The sequence below is a fragment of the Anopheles stephensi genome, chromosome 2 (assembly GCF_013141755.1).
Source record: "Anopheles stephensi strain Indian chromosome 2, UCI_ANSTEP_V1.0, whole genome shotgun sequence".
NCBI lineage: Eukaryota > Metazoa > Arthropoda > Insecta > Diptera > Culicidae > Anopheles > Anopheles stephensi.
In genome coordinates this window covers 43,214,637-43,231,312 of record NC_050202.1, presented here as the reverse complement: position 1 = coordinate 43,231,312, position 16,676 = coordinate 43,214,637, and the positions used below count along the sequence as shown (strand labels likewise).

The window sequence follows — 16,676 nt, the reverse complement described above, 5'->3', positions numbered from 1 at the left end:
TGAAAAATGCATAAAACATATCAACATCAATGCATAAACATATCGCTTTCTAATCCAAATCCCAATTCAAACAAGCAACTACATTCCAAGCCAAATGCTGCACAGGATCAGTTGTCCTGTAGGATGTTTTTGTGGTGTTCAACATAAGCAAGCTACCATCAATCTCGGTATCATTAGGATGCCGCAATGTTGTTGTTATTGAACTATATATTAATCAAATAATCACAAAACAAACACATATTGGCAGTGTATTGAGCGCGGTACAGTGTAGAACTTTCTTCAGCAATCGCACTGTATTGCGTCGATTTTGGATGCAAACTATCAAAGCCATACACTACTGCAGATCGATCACATGTTGCCTTTTCCTAAAGATTAAACTTCGGGAAGGAAGTAGGCGAATGACGAAACAGATCTACCAGCGGTGATCATGGGAAGGTCATGGAGGACGATGCAATTTCCGAGTACGTTATGAAAACGCCGATTTGCGACCGTTCTCTATGCTCCTGCCTATCTCACCCATTTCAGCCGTCCTTTCTCCCGTTCTCTCACGCTACGTGTGTATGTTCGTCATATCAGCTGCACAGCCTGTACTGGCCAATGCGGCGGCGACTCCTTGGTCGACTGCGAGATGCGTCCGCGCTGATGATAACTCTCAACGAGTCGCGCTACGCTCGTCATTCTGTTGACTGGAGCTTGCCCAGCAAGTTGTAAACGTGTCCTATCCAAATCCCGCACCAAGCGCGAATTTTGCGTGTGTGTCAAGTGTTTTTCCTCCCAAATACTCCACTAACTAATCTAGGGTCCATCCATCTTTTCTTTACCTGCTGAGACGTTAATTTAAAAGCAAAGTAAGTAATTTCACTTTCGTTACGAATAACATCTTCATGACTAAAAATATCGTTATCATCGTATACAAAAACGTCGCGCTTTGCTACGCGGTGTGAGCCAGCAGCAGCTTTTAGGAGAATTGTTTTGAAAATTAAGGCTTCTTCGTACGTGCCGTACGACCCAGTGAAGAGCAAGGGCAGCAATAAGTTCCGGTTTAGCTGTTTTAGGTTGCATATTGGCGCGATTAATGGGTTTGAACATTATTCACTTGGATGACCTCTGTCTGACCTCCCCGTACTCGCATCCAGAGAACGACGCGTGTTCCACTCTCGCGATTACGCCATGTTTCGCCTGCGTTCTGTACGTGAGTGTGCGTGCAATCTCTATGGCGACCGGCATTCGTGACGTTGTTTATGGCAAAATGTTAGCAGAAACACACGCGTTCCGTTAATGTGCACCCACGAACGGGACAATCGGTCAGCGATATACTGCTTCCTGGTTTATTATCCAGTCACAACTGATAAGCAATGACAATATTACCACATTCCAATCCGGAATTAGGCTGTGTTTCGTGCCGACCCAAACGGCTGCTAGGGGGATCTAACAAACTTCTACATCTTACGCACACCATCGCGCATGGACGCGTTGACGCACCAGCTGAGGGATTTTTTTTCTTTCACCGGTGAATACGAACGTCGGTGAAACGGACAAAACCCGTCGAAAAAATTAGTTAGTTTCTCACGTGCCTACCTGGCTGTCTGCGTTCGATTTTGGCATTCGGTCGCTGCGTGATCTTGCGGCGTGTTGATTCGTCCTCCGGGGGTGTTCGTACTGTGTTGACGACTGCGTTTGTGTATCTCGTTTCGTGGCAGTTTGTGGATTTATTTTAGGAAGAAGCTAAACTGCGACCCACCCTTCTTGAAGTACAGCTGCTGTGTTGTTGCTGCTGATTTTGCTATTTGCTGACGAGCAGTTTGTTTCGCGTATTCCGGAACTACGATGGAGGTATGATAGACGGCTCTCTGGCTCTGTGGCAATAGATTACAAGAAAATGAATGTTTCTCGCCGTGTGTGAATCCTGTATAATTGTTTTTGGAACAGCTCGTAAAGGATTTGGCATTGCGGTAATTTCCAGTAATTTGGTGAAATAATTGCGATTGGCTACAAATGGAAAAGTTCTGCATAACACACCAACACACTGACAGACCGACAGACCGGCAGACCGTCCGTCGTTGGAATCAGATGATCGGAGTATCGTCAGGGGTGCTCAACTTTTGCAAGAGGCAGGTCACGACGCATTTTCACGGCTATGCAATTACAGGGTTTTCGGATGCATCGAAATTATTCAATCGTGCAGGCAGCAATGTCGTTGCCTTTTTATATAGCGCTGTTGAATCATACATCGTAATCGTAGAACCGGAGATCTAATCTCATCCAGACCGGCTCCCCGTACGTAGAACTGGTAATCCAGCAATAGGTAAAATCAAGTCAAGTAATGCCAGAAATGGTAGGCCACGAGATCTTCCGATGTCCCGTAGTAGGTCCAATCAATTGTTCATCTTGCCTGGACATTTTTTCGAAAACATAACGCTCTCCTGAGTGCTGTTGAACAAACTAAGCACGTTTAAGCTTTAATAACTAACATATCAACTTAATATTCATGCGTCATTTACGATTTTTTTAAAATTTTCGGTTTTGTATGGTTGATGTCTATGGAAAATTTAATTATAATTCGTTAAGACATGTAGCATTGTTACTTTACTCCAAAACAATGTCGTTTGTAGAACCATTTTAAAAACTGGTGGTTGAACCCAAATGTGCCTCCCAAAATAATTGTTTGGTATTGTGTATTAATTTTCATGTCTAGCAATGACCTTGAATCTTATTAACGAATCATTTTCATTTTTGGAATCAATTCTATTCAACACGCATGCGCCTTAATTTTCGGTCTTTCTTCGTACAAACGCCGATTGGATAGATGAATATTAAAAGAGAGAAAAAAACAACAATCAGGTGTTCATTTTGGAACCTTTTGGGCATATGAGAAAAATTGTACTGAAGTTGTTGATTCTAGATTTTCCTCTTAGTGCTGCAGGAATTTCAAAGAAGAGTCAGCAAGGATGCAAAGATCTATTTTTGAAATTGGATCCGTGATGGGACCGACAACGTAAAACAAAACAAGCGAAAACACGTCAAGCATGCCACATTCGTTTGAAAACTAGTCGAAATGTATCGAGTGAGCAGAGACCACTGGTATCCGCGACGATACCACTAGTTTTCCGTTACTACGGCAACAAAAGTTTGCACATCCCTCGCGCGTGGTGTTTTGTTGTTAAGCGATTCTTCTACCCCTGAACGGTCGGCCGGTGTTGCGTTTCGATCAGCAAGGAAATGAAAAATTGTTCCTTGAGCCTAATTCGTTCGTAGAACTCGATAAAACGTTCTAAGAATTCAAAATGGACCGTGTCTTGAGCGGTTCGATAAAGCGTTTTATCGGCTGCACGTACCGTATCGAAGCCATAATCAGTTCACGGCTGCGAAACGATAGGATGAACCGACTATGGCTACTACAATGGTCAAACTTTTCGCAAGTGGTTGTCCCATACTGCCACCGCTTTCGCGGGTTCATCGGTTGCGGCGGCGTTCATGCGCCGATTCTGAATTCGTGGTTAAAGGATGGCATTTTTCCAACACATTTGCACTGCGAGCCACCAAATCATCGCGGCCATTCATTTCACTGCCAACCGTTGAATCGTGCGAAGCTCGCCAAAGTTCCACCAATCTTTTTCGCGGGCACGATTTTACTATCGATTGCTGGTGCTGCTAAGCAACCGAACGTCGTCGCCTGCTGCTCCTTTGCTACCGTGAGTGGTGGAACGTTCTCGCCAGGCTACTATTCCATCGCACTGTGTGCAACTGGAAGGACGTGTCTTGCGCATCGGCTACAGCATCAACAGCAGCAGTTTCAACCGTTTTCGGCTGCGAGAAGAAGTGTAATTGGGCTTTTCCCTCGGGCAGGGACTTTCTTTCATTTTCCCTCACTGATAAGTACCTTTAACCGTTCAGGGATGATGGTGTGGGTATCCGACTACGATTTCGACCCTAAGGTAAGCGGAAGAACGGAAAACAGTGGAGCACAACGTCATCTGTATGGCGGCTGCTGTATCTGATTGTGTGTCCTGCGACGTGTGCCTCGGTCGCAATGTATATAAAACTGTGGAGTTACGTGTGCATGTGCTAACCAAAATCTACCAGCTGGTCGAAAGATGGAATCGGACGGTTCGATCGGCGAGTCATCGGAACCGGATTGAATAATTCTCCGCCATAAGCTCTGAATACGACGAAGGAGGGAGGAGCCGTCCAACGAGGAGAAGGAGCAATATAAACGGTCAAGGATGGATGTTTCGGTGGTCATCGACGTGTGTCGTTGGGAGCACGTTTGCCAAGAAAGTGGAAAACTGTGCCGATAGAAGCGAAACAGACTCTATTTTTACTCTGGCTATATCCACGAAGCCCTTTTATTCGTACGTGCCACAATACCGTAATAGTTGGGAGTGCGCATCACCGTCCCACCGTTACGTTATGATACGTAACAGTGAAAGATAGATTGAATGTTCATCGGATGTAAGAAAACATGAATTATCATCACACGAATGGTGAGGAAAGCTTAAGAATGGTAAAGGTCTAGTCGATTACTACCGGGCGGCGAATCGACCGGTATGCCCTTGACCAAGGACAAATGAAAAGTGGTTTTCCCTCACATATTGCTAGCCGACGCTGCTGCTGCACTCGACCATTTTTATCGTTGCGTCGAGACGCGTCAAACAGCGTTGTGTGTGGGTGTGTGTTGGACGACATCCCATATATTGTTGTTCGGTGTATGAGTTGGTTGTAAATGTTTTGCACAGCACCCGTACGTTAGAAAACATACGGCACAAAGGAGAGGAAGTATATTTTATTTAGTTTTCTAAGATTAGCTCATCATCAGCAAATGATAAGTATCTTGTAAGGTTCAGCTCGCCCCGACGCAGCTTGGCACTCAGCTCAGCTTCTGCTGGCATCGAAAGCCAAACAAGTGCAACGTAATGAGATTTCAATCTAGGAGATGAACGAGCTATGCTGGGTTAGCTTATATTTATGTGTAGAAATTGAAAATGCTATCATCACACACTCACGCCCGCACGATGCATTGTGTTGTGTTGCATTGATTACATAAACTATTGATTTTTCCACTCCCAGCGTGCTGGTACGATAGAGGTGGTGGTACATACACACTGCTGGCTTTGGCCGGTTACCTGTGATGGTGGTGGTTGCCTTATCAACAATAAACAATGGTGCTAACTTTAGCTTCGTGATGCAGAAATTAAGTCATCAAAGAATGTCTCCACACAGTGTCGTGCTAATTCTAGAACTGCACTTCTTTCCAATGCTATTACGATTTGGCCGTATAGAACGGAAATAATCGTTTTGCTCTAAAATGAGTTTACCAGGTTTTTTCACGTAGTAGGCATAGTAGGCAAACTTATTTCTTCAGCGAAAAACTCGTACGTTTTATTGATCTATCTGTTTGTGACATTTTTTTTTACTTCTTTGTTTCCAATATAGTATCGTATTTATCGCCTTAATTTAACTGTTTGCAAATCTATTTTAGGGTAAAAAAATGAATCCTGAGGCCGTTTCGCATTTAGAGCACATCTGCTCACTCGACATTGACTCGACAACGCCATTCGTGCGTCTGTCCGGCATTATCTGTACGATTGGACCGGCCTCGGTTTCGCCCGAAATGCTGGAAAAAATGATGGCAACCGGAATGAACATTGCTCGGTTGAACTTTTCGCACGGTTCCCACGAATACCATGCCAATACGATCAAGAACATCCGAGAGGCGGTCGAAAACTACTCCAAGAAGCTGGGCAAACCGTTTCCGCTGGCCATTGCGCTCGATACCAAGGGTCCCGAGATCCGTACCGGTCTGATCGAGGGTAGCGGAACCGGCGAGGTTGAGCTGAAGAAGGGTGAGAAGATTCAGCTGACCACGGATAAGGAGCACCTGGAGAAGGGCAACAAGGACAAGATTTACGTCGATTATGTGAACATCGTAAAGGTGGTTAAGCCGGGCGACCATGTATTCGTAGACGATGGGCTGATTTCGCTGGTTGTGGAAAGTATTTCGGGCGATACGCTTACCTGCACGGTGGAAAACGGTGGCATGCTGGGTTCGCGCAAGGGTGTTAACCTGCCTGGTGTCCCGGTGGATCTGCCGGCCGTGTCGGAAAAGGACAAGTCGGATTTGGTGTTCGGTGTGGAGCAGGGGGTGGATGTCATTTTCGCCTCATTCATCCGTAACGCGTCGGCATTGAAGGAAATTCGTGCCATCCTTGGTGAGAAGGGAAAGCACATCAAGATTATCTCCAAGATCGAAAACCAGCAGGGCATGCAAAATCTGGACAAGATTATTGAGGCCACTGACGGTATTATGGTCGCGCGCGGTGATCTCGGTATCGAAATCCCGGCCGAAAAGGTATTCCTGGCACAGAAATCGATGATTGCGCGGTGCAACCGGGCGGGTAAGCCAGTAATTTGCGCCACCCAGATGCTGGAGTCGATGATAAAGAAGCCGCGTCCGACGCGTGCCGAAATTTCGGACGTCGCCAACGCCATCATCGATGGTGCGGACTGTGTGATGCTGTCGGGTGAGACGGCTAAGGGCGAGTATCCGCTTGAGTGTGTGCTGACCATGGCCAAAACGTGCAAGGAAGCGGAAGCTGCCCTGTGGCATCGCAATCTCTTCAAGGATCTGGTCGACACGACGCCAACGCCACTGGATACGGCCGCTTCCATCGCAATCGCTGGTGCGGAAGCTGCGATCAAGAGCCGCGCCGCAGCTATCATCGTCATTACCACCTCGGGCCGTTCGGCCCATCTGATCTCGAAGTATCGACCACGCTGCCCGATCATTGCCGTGACGCGTTTCCCACAAACGGCACGCCAATGCCATCTGTACCGAGGCATTTTGCCCGTCATCTATGAGCGTATGTTTTCCATGCCCATTCTAGCATAATACAATTTCATTAACTACAGTATATCTATTCTGCTTGTGTGGTTATAGAACCTGCATTGGAAGACTGGCTGAAGGATGTCGATGCACGTGTGCAGTACGGTATCGAGTTCGGTAAGGAGCGTGGATTCCTGAAGCCGGGCAATCCAATTGTCGTGGTTACAGGCTGGAAGCAGGGCTCCGGATTCACCAACACAATCCGTGTGATGTACGTATACGATCACGATCATTAAAGCTAAGGACGATCGAAACGACGGGGATTTTTTTTTTTCTAACGATTTCGTCTCGGTTTCCGATTTTAGCAATGTTGAATAAATAAGACACAACGTATCATCAGGGCGTCATCTAGAGGGGTGTGGTCAAATGTGTCACGTCTAAATCTACCAACTATGGCCTCGGAGACAACAGTCCAGCACAGTGTCTATAAGCGGTTAACTGGGAACCTAGTATTTTATTTGTATATCATTCGACATAAATTACTAAAGGTTTTCCCAACTCATATAATAGTGAATAACACACACACTCACATCCCGAGACATTCAATGTCCTTTCTCTTGCGCTGTTCCTTTCATGCGTTCAGTTTATTTATTGTAACTTAAAGTCTAAATTATTTTTATTCACACTGAATTATACATGTTGTCTTTGTGGTTTGGTTTGGCACCGGTCAAACATACCCTCACAAGCAACATATTGGCCACTATTGGCTTTTAATTATGAAATTTTATCACTAAGTGCGATGAAATAAAATGAAACACTTAATAAACGATACAAATCAGTTTAAGCGTTCGCATGAAATGAACAGGGATATTCGTAACAGTCGACCAGAAGGAGGGAAGGACAAAGAACACTGGGCTAACATTTTCCACATGCCAATATAATCATCATGCGCAGCATAAACATTGTTCAGTACTAGTTACAGGTTAATATGCGTCAAAGTGGCGAATAAAAGTTATGACACTAAACATGTAGAAGATTGCTCCGCAATGTTGTTATTCGAATACCGAATATATTGCTCTGACATGATTTTAATCGGAAAAGCTGAACGCCTGAATTGGTGAAAATTTCCTGTTTGCTTGGTGTATTGTTACCACCACATCCAATCAAGCAGGTAATTTTGAAAGAAATCCATAGGAATGGAATGTTCAAGTAAATATTTGTATGCTAAATTACCATTAAAGAAATAGTAAATTTCCTATTTTATGTGGTAATATGCGATGGAACCGGGTCAATCTAACATGATACTCTGGAAAAACACTTCAGCAAAATCACTCGGCTTTCCATTTTTAAATGCATCGCTTCCAGTGTGTTTGTGTTGGTGGTTTCCTTCATTCTCAGCCACCTGCTTAGACTCTTTCTCGTTCATTCACTCGTTCGCTCATCCTGATGCCGAGTGTCGGGTTGAACACATTAGCGCCACCTATCTTACAGTAGCGGCACTAAGATCGATATGACCGTTGCGCGTTTGAAATGAAACGTAAATAATGGATGTGATAATCACGCGGCAAGGAAAACCGAACACTGGTTTAAAATGATTTTGCTCGTTTTATTAATTTCTGATCATTTGCAAACCAATTCACCTGATTGGCATGTCTAGTCCTTTGTCCATTTTAAAAGTACATGATTTTTTCCTCCCCAGTTATGCTCCATCCGTGGGAGTTTGCTTGCTATCCTGTTCTATGCTAATCATCTAAATACTTTTTTGGTATGAGAGTAGATGCAGTAGTGTGTGTGTCTGTACGTGTTTGTATGTGTGTTAAAGTGTACTTTTTCTAACAAAATATCCTACCACTGCCTAGTTTGCTGTTGCCCATGTACCATGGTTGAATGATTGAAGTTTGTTTTGGCTGATTTCGTGTACGTACATCCGTCTGTATGCGTGTGGAATTGTGTTAATTAAATTATTAATTGCTGACATAGCGCTCACTCTGTGGTGGCTATTTCGGCTAATTTTTTAATCTTCCTATCGCACTCTGTTCGTTTCCCGGTGCTATTCGTAATGGATTTTTTTCTTGCTAGAAGGTGGTTTCCTCTATTCTTCGCATATTAACATAGGCGCAATTTTCGTACTTTTTGTCAACTAAACAGATAGAAACAACGAATCAAACTATCGTCCAATTGATGTAGCACGTGTAAACTTAAACAGTAAAACCTTCTATACGCTACTTCTTATCAGTTACTTTTCATTTTGAGCTTTTTCCGATCTACTAAACAAAGTTCGTATTTGGTAGGTAGGTTTTTCTTATCGTTTGTCTTTTTTTTCTTTCTACACGGAATTGATCGGTTCGTTCGTCCTTCAACATAGATTACAATAATGTGTACACACTCGCGCCAGGGAATCAGCGCGAGGCAACCAGGCACACGCACGCTACCCCCAGTAGACGAGTTTTCAACGAGAATGCCCCAAAGAATTTGCGTCTCTAGGTTTAGCAACTAGCCTTTTAATTGATCTAGGATCTCCCAAACTTACACTAAAACATTCGTTCGGTTTGTGGTGAATTGTTCGGTGTCATGAGTGTCTCAGCGGGTTGTGTTTTCCTACCTAACCATTGCATCCTTTTGCTGCTTTTTCTACGCTTCAGAGTAGAGGGTTTTCGTTGCGCCTACCGTTTCTAGTGCAGCCAAACAACGTCACGTCTTAGCTCCCAACTGTACACGGTCGTTTCGTACAGCAAGAACTGAACATTATCGATGAACAAGTGTTTTTCGTATATTGAGTTACGTCCAGTTCGGTTTAGCTTTTAGTTTGACTTAAAGATAAACGTCAGTATTATAGTTTCAGCTTCGATACCCGGCAAATCACTTAATCTTAACACATTTTAACACGCGTCGTCGTTGAATCGAAAATAAAAGATCCATCTGCTTGTACGTTTTGCACTGGCATGTAATTGTTCTATAAAGCGAACATTAAAATGAATAAAGTGTTTTTAGTTAGGCAAAACAATAGAGAGACGTTTTGCTACGCAAAACTTGCCATCCTTCATCGTGTCTGCCATTGTGCTTGCTTGCTGCTCTAGCAACATATTAATTTACCTACTCCTGCTGTCAATATTCGCCTCCATACTCATTGTGCTGTGGGCTTGTGTATAAACTAAGAGTTTTTTATTTATATTTTCCCCCATTTCTTGTTGCAATTTTCCCATATTGCACTTCCAAACTTGAATGTACCGCTTCTTCTGTGCATCAATTTCGTATCGAATCTTTTTTTGTTTGTACCTGAAGCATCACTCATTTCCAAACATTTGCTGCGCGCTTGATTCGTTTGCTTTATTAAGACATTCTTAACTCACTTCAATCGAGTCGTTAATAAGAACTATCCACCGAGAAAGTTAGAAAGACCGAATGGAAATGAAATTGAATTACGATTAATTTGATGTGAAAGTTGCGTACGATTTTAGTGTGAGTGCAATGAGTGTGTGAGTGTGTATGGTTATCTTTCGAAAATGTCAGGAGTACAAATTAGTTCTCTGCGTATTTGGGAAACACTTTCCAAAAACTACAATGCTTTCAAATACATTTTTAGTGCAAAGTCTTAATACACCGACCTCTACAGAAAGCTTTTATCTTTCCTGGGTGGGTAATGTGGCTTTTTTCTTGCAATGCTTATCTCAACCGCTCTCTATTTCCTTAACTTTTGCCTGTAGCAGCTCATTGAAAAGACCACATTTTACAGATCACACCAACTACACAAGTTGAGTTGCCCGAAGAGGAGGTCCGGTAGCATAGGCGAGAACGGCACCGGTCCTCATACGGCAGGACTGGGGCTCAAATCCCATCCGTTCCTTTCTCCCGTAGTGAGACTGACTATCCAACTATGTGGCATCACTAAGTCATGCAAGTCATAAATGGCAGGCATGACCTAAGAGGTCTTTAAGCCAAATAAGAAGAAGAAGTTGCCCGACGTTTTAGGTTATCTCAATGGAGCCATTTTTCATCGCCAGACACAAATCGCAGCAGAAAATCGTTTCGTTCATGCCGTTGGAGAAATTGCTCACAAGTTTGACGCCTGTTGGCTATAACTCATTTGGGAATCAATTTCCAATTTGGGATTTTTCAATAAAAGATGGGAAATGGTTTCTTGATTTCCTTTAGTTTTCTATTCCGATACTTTTGTGATGTTTAATATGGTCACTTTTAAAATGTTGCTTCGGCTACATCATGGCTGCTGTCACCATATCTTTCCACTTAAAAACGATGAGTTAGAGCAGCGTTTTCATAAAAAACCGCAATCATGACGAAACTGCTGATTAAAAATTTCCAAATAAGAGCATTTAAGATCGACACACATCTAATAATAATTTGTTTAAAAAATATTGCTTTTTTATTGAACTGGAGTATCAAAAGTAACAAAAGTAAGTAAAGGTAACAAAAGTAATCATCAGTAACAAAAGGAGTATCAAGATAAAGCTGAATGATTTTAAGTAAACAACAACAAAGCAGTTTTAAAAGCAAAGAAATGTAATTTAAAATAATAATGCCAAAGTTGTACGCTGTTCCAGGCAAATTGACTTTTATGCTTTGCAGTCAGTTGGAAATGCTATCAACAAGAAATAAATTAATGTGTTCAATAAATAAATTATTAGTTACTTGATAAAAATAAAAATGCAAAATTTTCCATATGGTTTTCCCAATTTCGCATTTTTGTCGATAGCACAACAATCAGTATCACTTACTCGAGCCTATCCTATTAAAGTGGGTTTTTACTAGAAATGATAGTAGTAAAAAAAAGTAGTGTAAAAGAAAACCTGTCAGTGACAGTTCAAACTGACAGAACTGCTGACTTAGTAAACGTCCGACATAGACACGCTACGAACTAATTTGTACTCCTTGCAGAAGAACACTTTCAACTTTGAATTCACGTTTTGGAACATTTCATGCTGCATGTTCTCTTTTTCCTTTTAAATGTGCAAAAGTATGTGAAAGAATGTGAGCGATATAAAGTGTGAGCAAGTGTGTGTGGTGTTAGTAAAGTGAGTTTAAGTAAACGCAAAAGTATGCCCATGGTGTTTGTCTGCTGCGAGTGATTGTGTGTGTATGTGTAGGTGTAGTAGGAAGACGATTGTACTTATTTCATCAATTTTGTTTTCATTGTTTTGTTGTCGCTTTGTTCTATTTTTACCCCTTACTAGCTAGAAAGTCACACCTTCTGAGAAACATTTCATGTAGTATTGCGCCTAACATTACAGGAGGGGCAATACGGTTTTTTTCTTCTTCTTCGGTTTCACAATAGCCATCCGGGTCTATAAGTAATGAACGCTCTGAACGAACACAGTCTGGATTGATTGATATAATCGTTTAGTTTGCACAGATGTATTGACTAGTTTTTCGTGTAGCTTTCAACCTTCACCCTACACTAATGCTGTTTGGGGGGTCATTCCTCGCTTAAACTAATCGTGCATGCACATTGGATCTGCAAGTGATCTGCACGCTCTCTCCCCCCTGCCCAATTGATTTGTCTTACGTCCTATCGAGGTTGAGCGTCACCTGGCCAAGCCTGCTGTACCAGGAACGGGGCGCCTCATGTACCATTTAATTCGTTCAGCTGCCTCTAAGTTTCTAAGTTGTCGAAAATGTACCATTAGCCTTAAACATCGATTCGATATGGAGATCGTTGAACTGCGGAAATGAGAGTTTGAAATCTTGTTCATCTAAAAACATCGTTTAACAACACGTAGTAGTAGTAGCAGCAGTATGCCAAAGAACTGAAAACACAAACGTAACATTCAGATGCGTGTGGAACCATTCTAAACGCGCGCAGGCAGCATCGTGTATGTTGAAAGAATAGCTTGTTACAATAATTACATGCTAGAAGAACCACACGGGTTCCTATCCTACCATTACCTATATGCCCTATACGCTGACTGCTGACAGGGAACAACCTGTCCAACCGTCTAACCTTCCTAACTTACCACCAGCCCGTAAGCCGGTTGGCAAGCACTAATTGTTTTTAAATCTAGCGTCATTGTATGCTTTCACATAAATGAACAAATTCAACTTGGATTCATTGCACACTTTTTTGTCTTTCACCTGGACTGTAACCGTCTACAGTTAACTGTAACAAAAACACTTTTGAGTATCAAAAACGTGTAAAAACGCGTGTTTTCCTATCAACCGTGGGTTCCTTCCGCGTTGCACTTGTATTTGAAATTGTATACACGGATTTCGGTTTCTGTTTTGTTTTTTTACAATAATGCAATGGACAAAGTCTTGCCATTGAGTTGGCTCGTTGCATTGTGTTGCTTCCTCTGTCCCGCATTCTAACGATCGTACTATCCTAAACATCCTTGCACAAGGGTTAAATTGCTAACAGTCACAATTATCAAAACAATCTATCCTAAACATTTTGTTTCATTATTATTATTACTAGTACGCGTGTGTTGTCTGTATTACGTGTTACTTTACATGTCATTCCTTGTCTAGAGAGCTTGCGCTAGTATTTCTTTGCGTCTCGACAGTTTCACGAATAAAAACCTCTTTCTTACAAACAACCTCCAGAAACTTTTCCAAGACTCCAAACGGACATTCGGACAACTTGAAGTCGTTCAATTTGCGCGATTTTGAGGACGACTTGTTTCGCCAAGGGTAGCACAATGAGGAATCTTTTTCTCCAACGCCTAATGTTCATTCCTTCTTACTAATTAGCCGCAAACAAACTGATCGACCATCCTCAAGATGAACAAAGCAATACAGATATTAGAATTGATGTCTGGAGTCACATGTATGGTGATCGGGACATGTGGACAGGATCATGTTTCTAATAAAACATAAGGTCCAGAGATTTCACCAATATCTCTAGACTACACTTGTAGATGTGAATTAATGTATTGATGCACCGAGTTTTGTTTTGTGTAATATGAACAAAACATCACCAAACAACAACTTTAATCTGCTGGAAAATGTCTGCTTCTTTCAGACAATCTTTTAGTAATCGGATGTAGAGCACTACTTAGAAACATAATTCAGAATTTTATGTTCAGGATTATGACAATGGCAATAATATGATTCTTGTTCTAACTATAAAGAGTCCCAAAGAATAATAGAAAGTTTTAGTGCTATCTATTCAACGAGCAATCTCCGTTTCATAGCTTAATTTTGAATGAAGAGATTTGATTGCTGTCTATTTTCCAAAGTTTGGGGAATTCAAAGTGGATTTCTGTATCCATTGTACAAGTGGATTGTGTATCCAACGCTTTTACCAGCTTTAGAATTGTCTAAATTATAAGGAAAACGATTATCCATGATTGTCTAGCCCTTGGGCAAGAAAGTCAGCCTCAAATGCAAACCAATGTTCGATTTCAAGGTGTCCAGATATCCGTTAGAGGCACTCTATTACGCATATGGGAAATGTAACTCTAATCGTTTCGCTTCCATACCTATATGAAATTTCACCTGCTTTCAAGAATCAACGGGTGGAGGTTTCGGGCAATGTGTTTTGCCAAATTTTTAGGAAACTGCTATAATTCATACACCTTCACCTTCGTAATATATTTCAAATATGAATTACACAGTTCCCATCATCCACTTCCAGTGAAGGTACACTAACAACAATTAGTGACAAAGAATCGAACGGAACAAAACGAAACATTTGCACAGGTAACTACGATTTAAACCAAATCCCCACCCATCCTTTCCCAGCAGCACCGTTGCTGCAGAGCAACCAATAGTCAAGACACAATCCGCTTGCTTTGCTATTTCCTTTCAACATGAACGTTCGTATGCGGATCACGGACCCGGGTAATATGAAAGTACCTCTCGGCACTGTACCGCTCTAGTGGCACTCTGCCAGAGCGAATACGCAAAGTACTGTGCCACGGCTTAGCTGAGTTTCACGGCACAAATCCCATCACGAAAGCGGAACTCGCGGACATGCCATGCCAGTTGACGCGAGGAGCGTTTTATGATGCACGTTGGGTTTGGTAAGTTTACAAATACTCAACAATATCACATTTAATCGATATATTAGGGCAACTGGCGCCTACCATATTTCTAGCTCGATACCTAGACTCCTTCTCGTTTAGCAGCTTGCGGAAGATGGGCAGGATGGCCGTCTCGCCATCGAGCAGCTCCGATTCGGAGCACGCACCGTACAGGTTCGGCTTTGACGCGGAACCTTCCTTCTTTCGATGCTTGCTTATGTGGCCACCGCCCGCATTGCCGCCCGTACTTCCGTCGGCCGTCCCGCGCGAATCGCTCGACCGGTGCTTACGGTCCATCGTGCCTGCCCGCTCCACGCCCGGTGCCACGTTGGGCGTCGAATGGTGGTGCGAGTGCTGTGACTTTGTCAGCCTTCGTGACGACATCTTGGTGGGAGTAACGTACCCACCGGCACTGACACTTGCCGCACCGGCCGTACTGCCCACCATTGAGACAGTCGCCGTCGAGCTGGCAGCCATGGAGCAAATGGATGACGAGAACGGTTGATAATCACGCTGTTCCCGTTCGCTGTCGGTTTCGCTCTGGCAAGCCGTGCTCTTGTGCTGCTGTTTATGCCGATGTTTGGTGCGGTTCTTTTCGGAAACGCTTCGCTGGATCGGCCCGGGGGAGGTGGTTGCACTATTGTCATAGTCGTATTGCTGCTGAGCGTGCAGTTGCTGAGGCTGTTGCTGCTGCTGCTGTTGCTGTTGGGTTTGATTAAGATGACCATGGTCTGGGCAGCGGTTCGAGCCCTGATGTGAGCGGGGCGATTGTCGCTGATGTTGCTTCGCATGAGACAACGTGTGCGTGTCCCAGAGGTCACTTTGAGAAACGACAAAGTTGCCTTTCAGCGAGGAGGACATCTGCACACTGACGCGTCTCGATCCATCGCTACTCATGTCTACAAGGTATGAAATAGAAGAGGAATTTTTAATTGAATGGTGTCCCGCTCCAAGTGTACCGGAAACTGTGTTTTAACTATTTACTAAAGTGCTAAATATTTTAGTTAGTAAAGATTTAAATTTTTCTTATTTGCCTCCATAAATTCCGACATTTATAATCTTCCATGAGCAATTGGCGTATCCTACATAAAATACACGCAATATTTCAATAATTTTAAGATTTATCTGAACGACATTTTAGGTCATGGCAATACATTATGTCTTACAAGGCTTGTCCCATTCGTGTAAGAGTTAGTTACCACATTTCAGAGAGAATTGCGACAATCTACAAATGATCCGATTTTTGCCATGCGTCGAATGTTGGAAAGGATGGCAAAGAAGTTTAATTCTAACCATCTCAGGGTCAAGCTTCGCTACCATAAAAGATCAGCACCAAGGAGATGGGCTTATCTGTGTTCTTTTCAACCTAGCGTTAGAAAGGACCATCCGAGACCCAGAGACAAAAGCTTCGAGGACCATCACGGCGTAGACATCATGTCGATGTAGCAGAGGATCACCAGATGATCGAGCAAGTGGGTCAAAAGTCACCGCCGACAATAATAGAGATGTTGATATTGTCGCCGGTCATGGTAAAGTCTTAGCAATTCCAGTCGTAATCGACGAACCTCTAAGACACTGACTGAACTGAATATTTATAGTTCCACGACTCATATACGTTTCTAAGATTCTAAGTTGATGGGCCTTTGATGCTGGACTTTAAAGCGTCAAAAAAGGCTGGATATTGGATTGGCAGACAACAGCGCTAGCCTGCTGTCGTAATGATTTCTGAAGCAACCCAAATCCCCACCGAACCTCCCGTGTTTAAGCTCATGCCGTTTTTTAAAGCTCAGATTTTTCAACTATTCTTTACTATTGCAAGTAGTCCTGTAAGGCCATTTTACGTGAATCATTGAATTAAAGGTAGCTTACACTAAATT

The 16,676-nt window shown here is 42.9% G+C and overlaps 2 protein-coding genes across 7 annotated transcripts in view; one reads left to right on the top strand and one right to left on the bottom strand.

Annotated features, from left to right (window-relative positions):
- Window positions 1-629: 629 nt before the first annotated feature.
- LOC118507516 (pyruvate kinase-like) lies at window positions 630-7,857 on the top strand. 4 transcript variants are annotated; one of them, XM_036046073.1, is made up of 5 exons: window positions 3,448-3,821; window positions 3,895-3,935; window positions 5,480-6,860; window positions 6,938-7,094; window positions 7,189-7,857. In XM_036046073.1, exons 2-5 carry the CDS (start codon window positions 3,897-3,899, stop codon window positions 7,199-7,201), a joined length of 1,590 nt encoding a protein of 529 aa, XP_035901966.1. In that variant the 5' UTR covers window positions 3,448-3,821; window positions 3,895-3,896; the 3' UTR covers window positions 7,202-7,857. The 4 variants fall into 4 exon arrangements, with proteins under 4 accessions (XP_035901969.1, XP_035901967.1, XP_035901966.1 ...); XM_036046076.1 differs by lacking the exons at window positions 3,448-3,821; window positions 3,895-3,935 and adding an exon at window positions 630-848; XM_036046074.1 differs by lacking the exons at window positions 3,448-3,821; window positions 3,895-3,935 and adding an exon at window positions 1,278-1,833.
- Window positions 7,858-8,408: 551 nt separating this feature from the next.
- The window catches only part of LOC118507515 (gamma-aminobutyric acid type B receptor subunit 2), a 47,358-nt gene continuing 39,090 nt past the window's right edge, over window positions 8,409-16,676 (bottom strand). For all 3 annotated transcript variants that reach the window (XM_036046071.1, XM_036046069.1, XM_036046070.1), the window contains exon 12: window positions 8,409-15,698. In XM_036046071.1, the coding sequence (XP_035901964.1) occupies window positions 14,806-15,698 (893 nt within the window). In that variant the 3' untranslated portion in view covers window positions 8,409-14,805. The remainder of the gene's footprint in view (window positions 15,699-16,676) is intronic.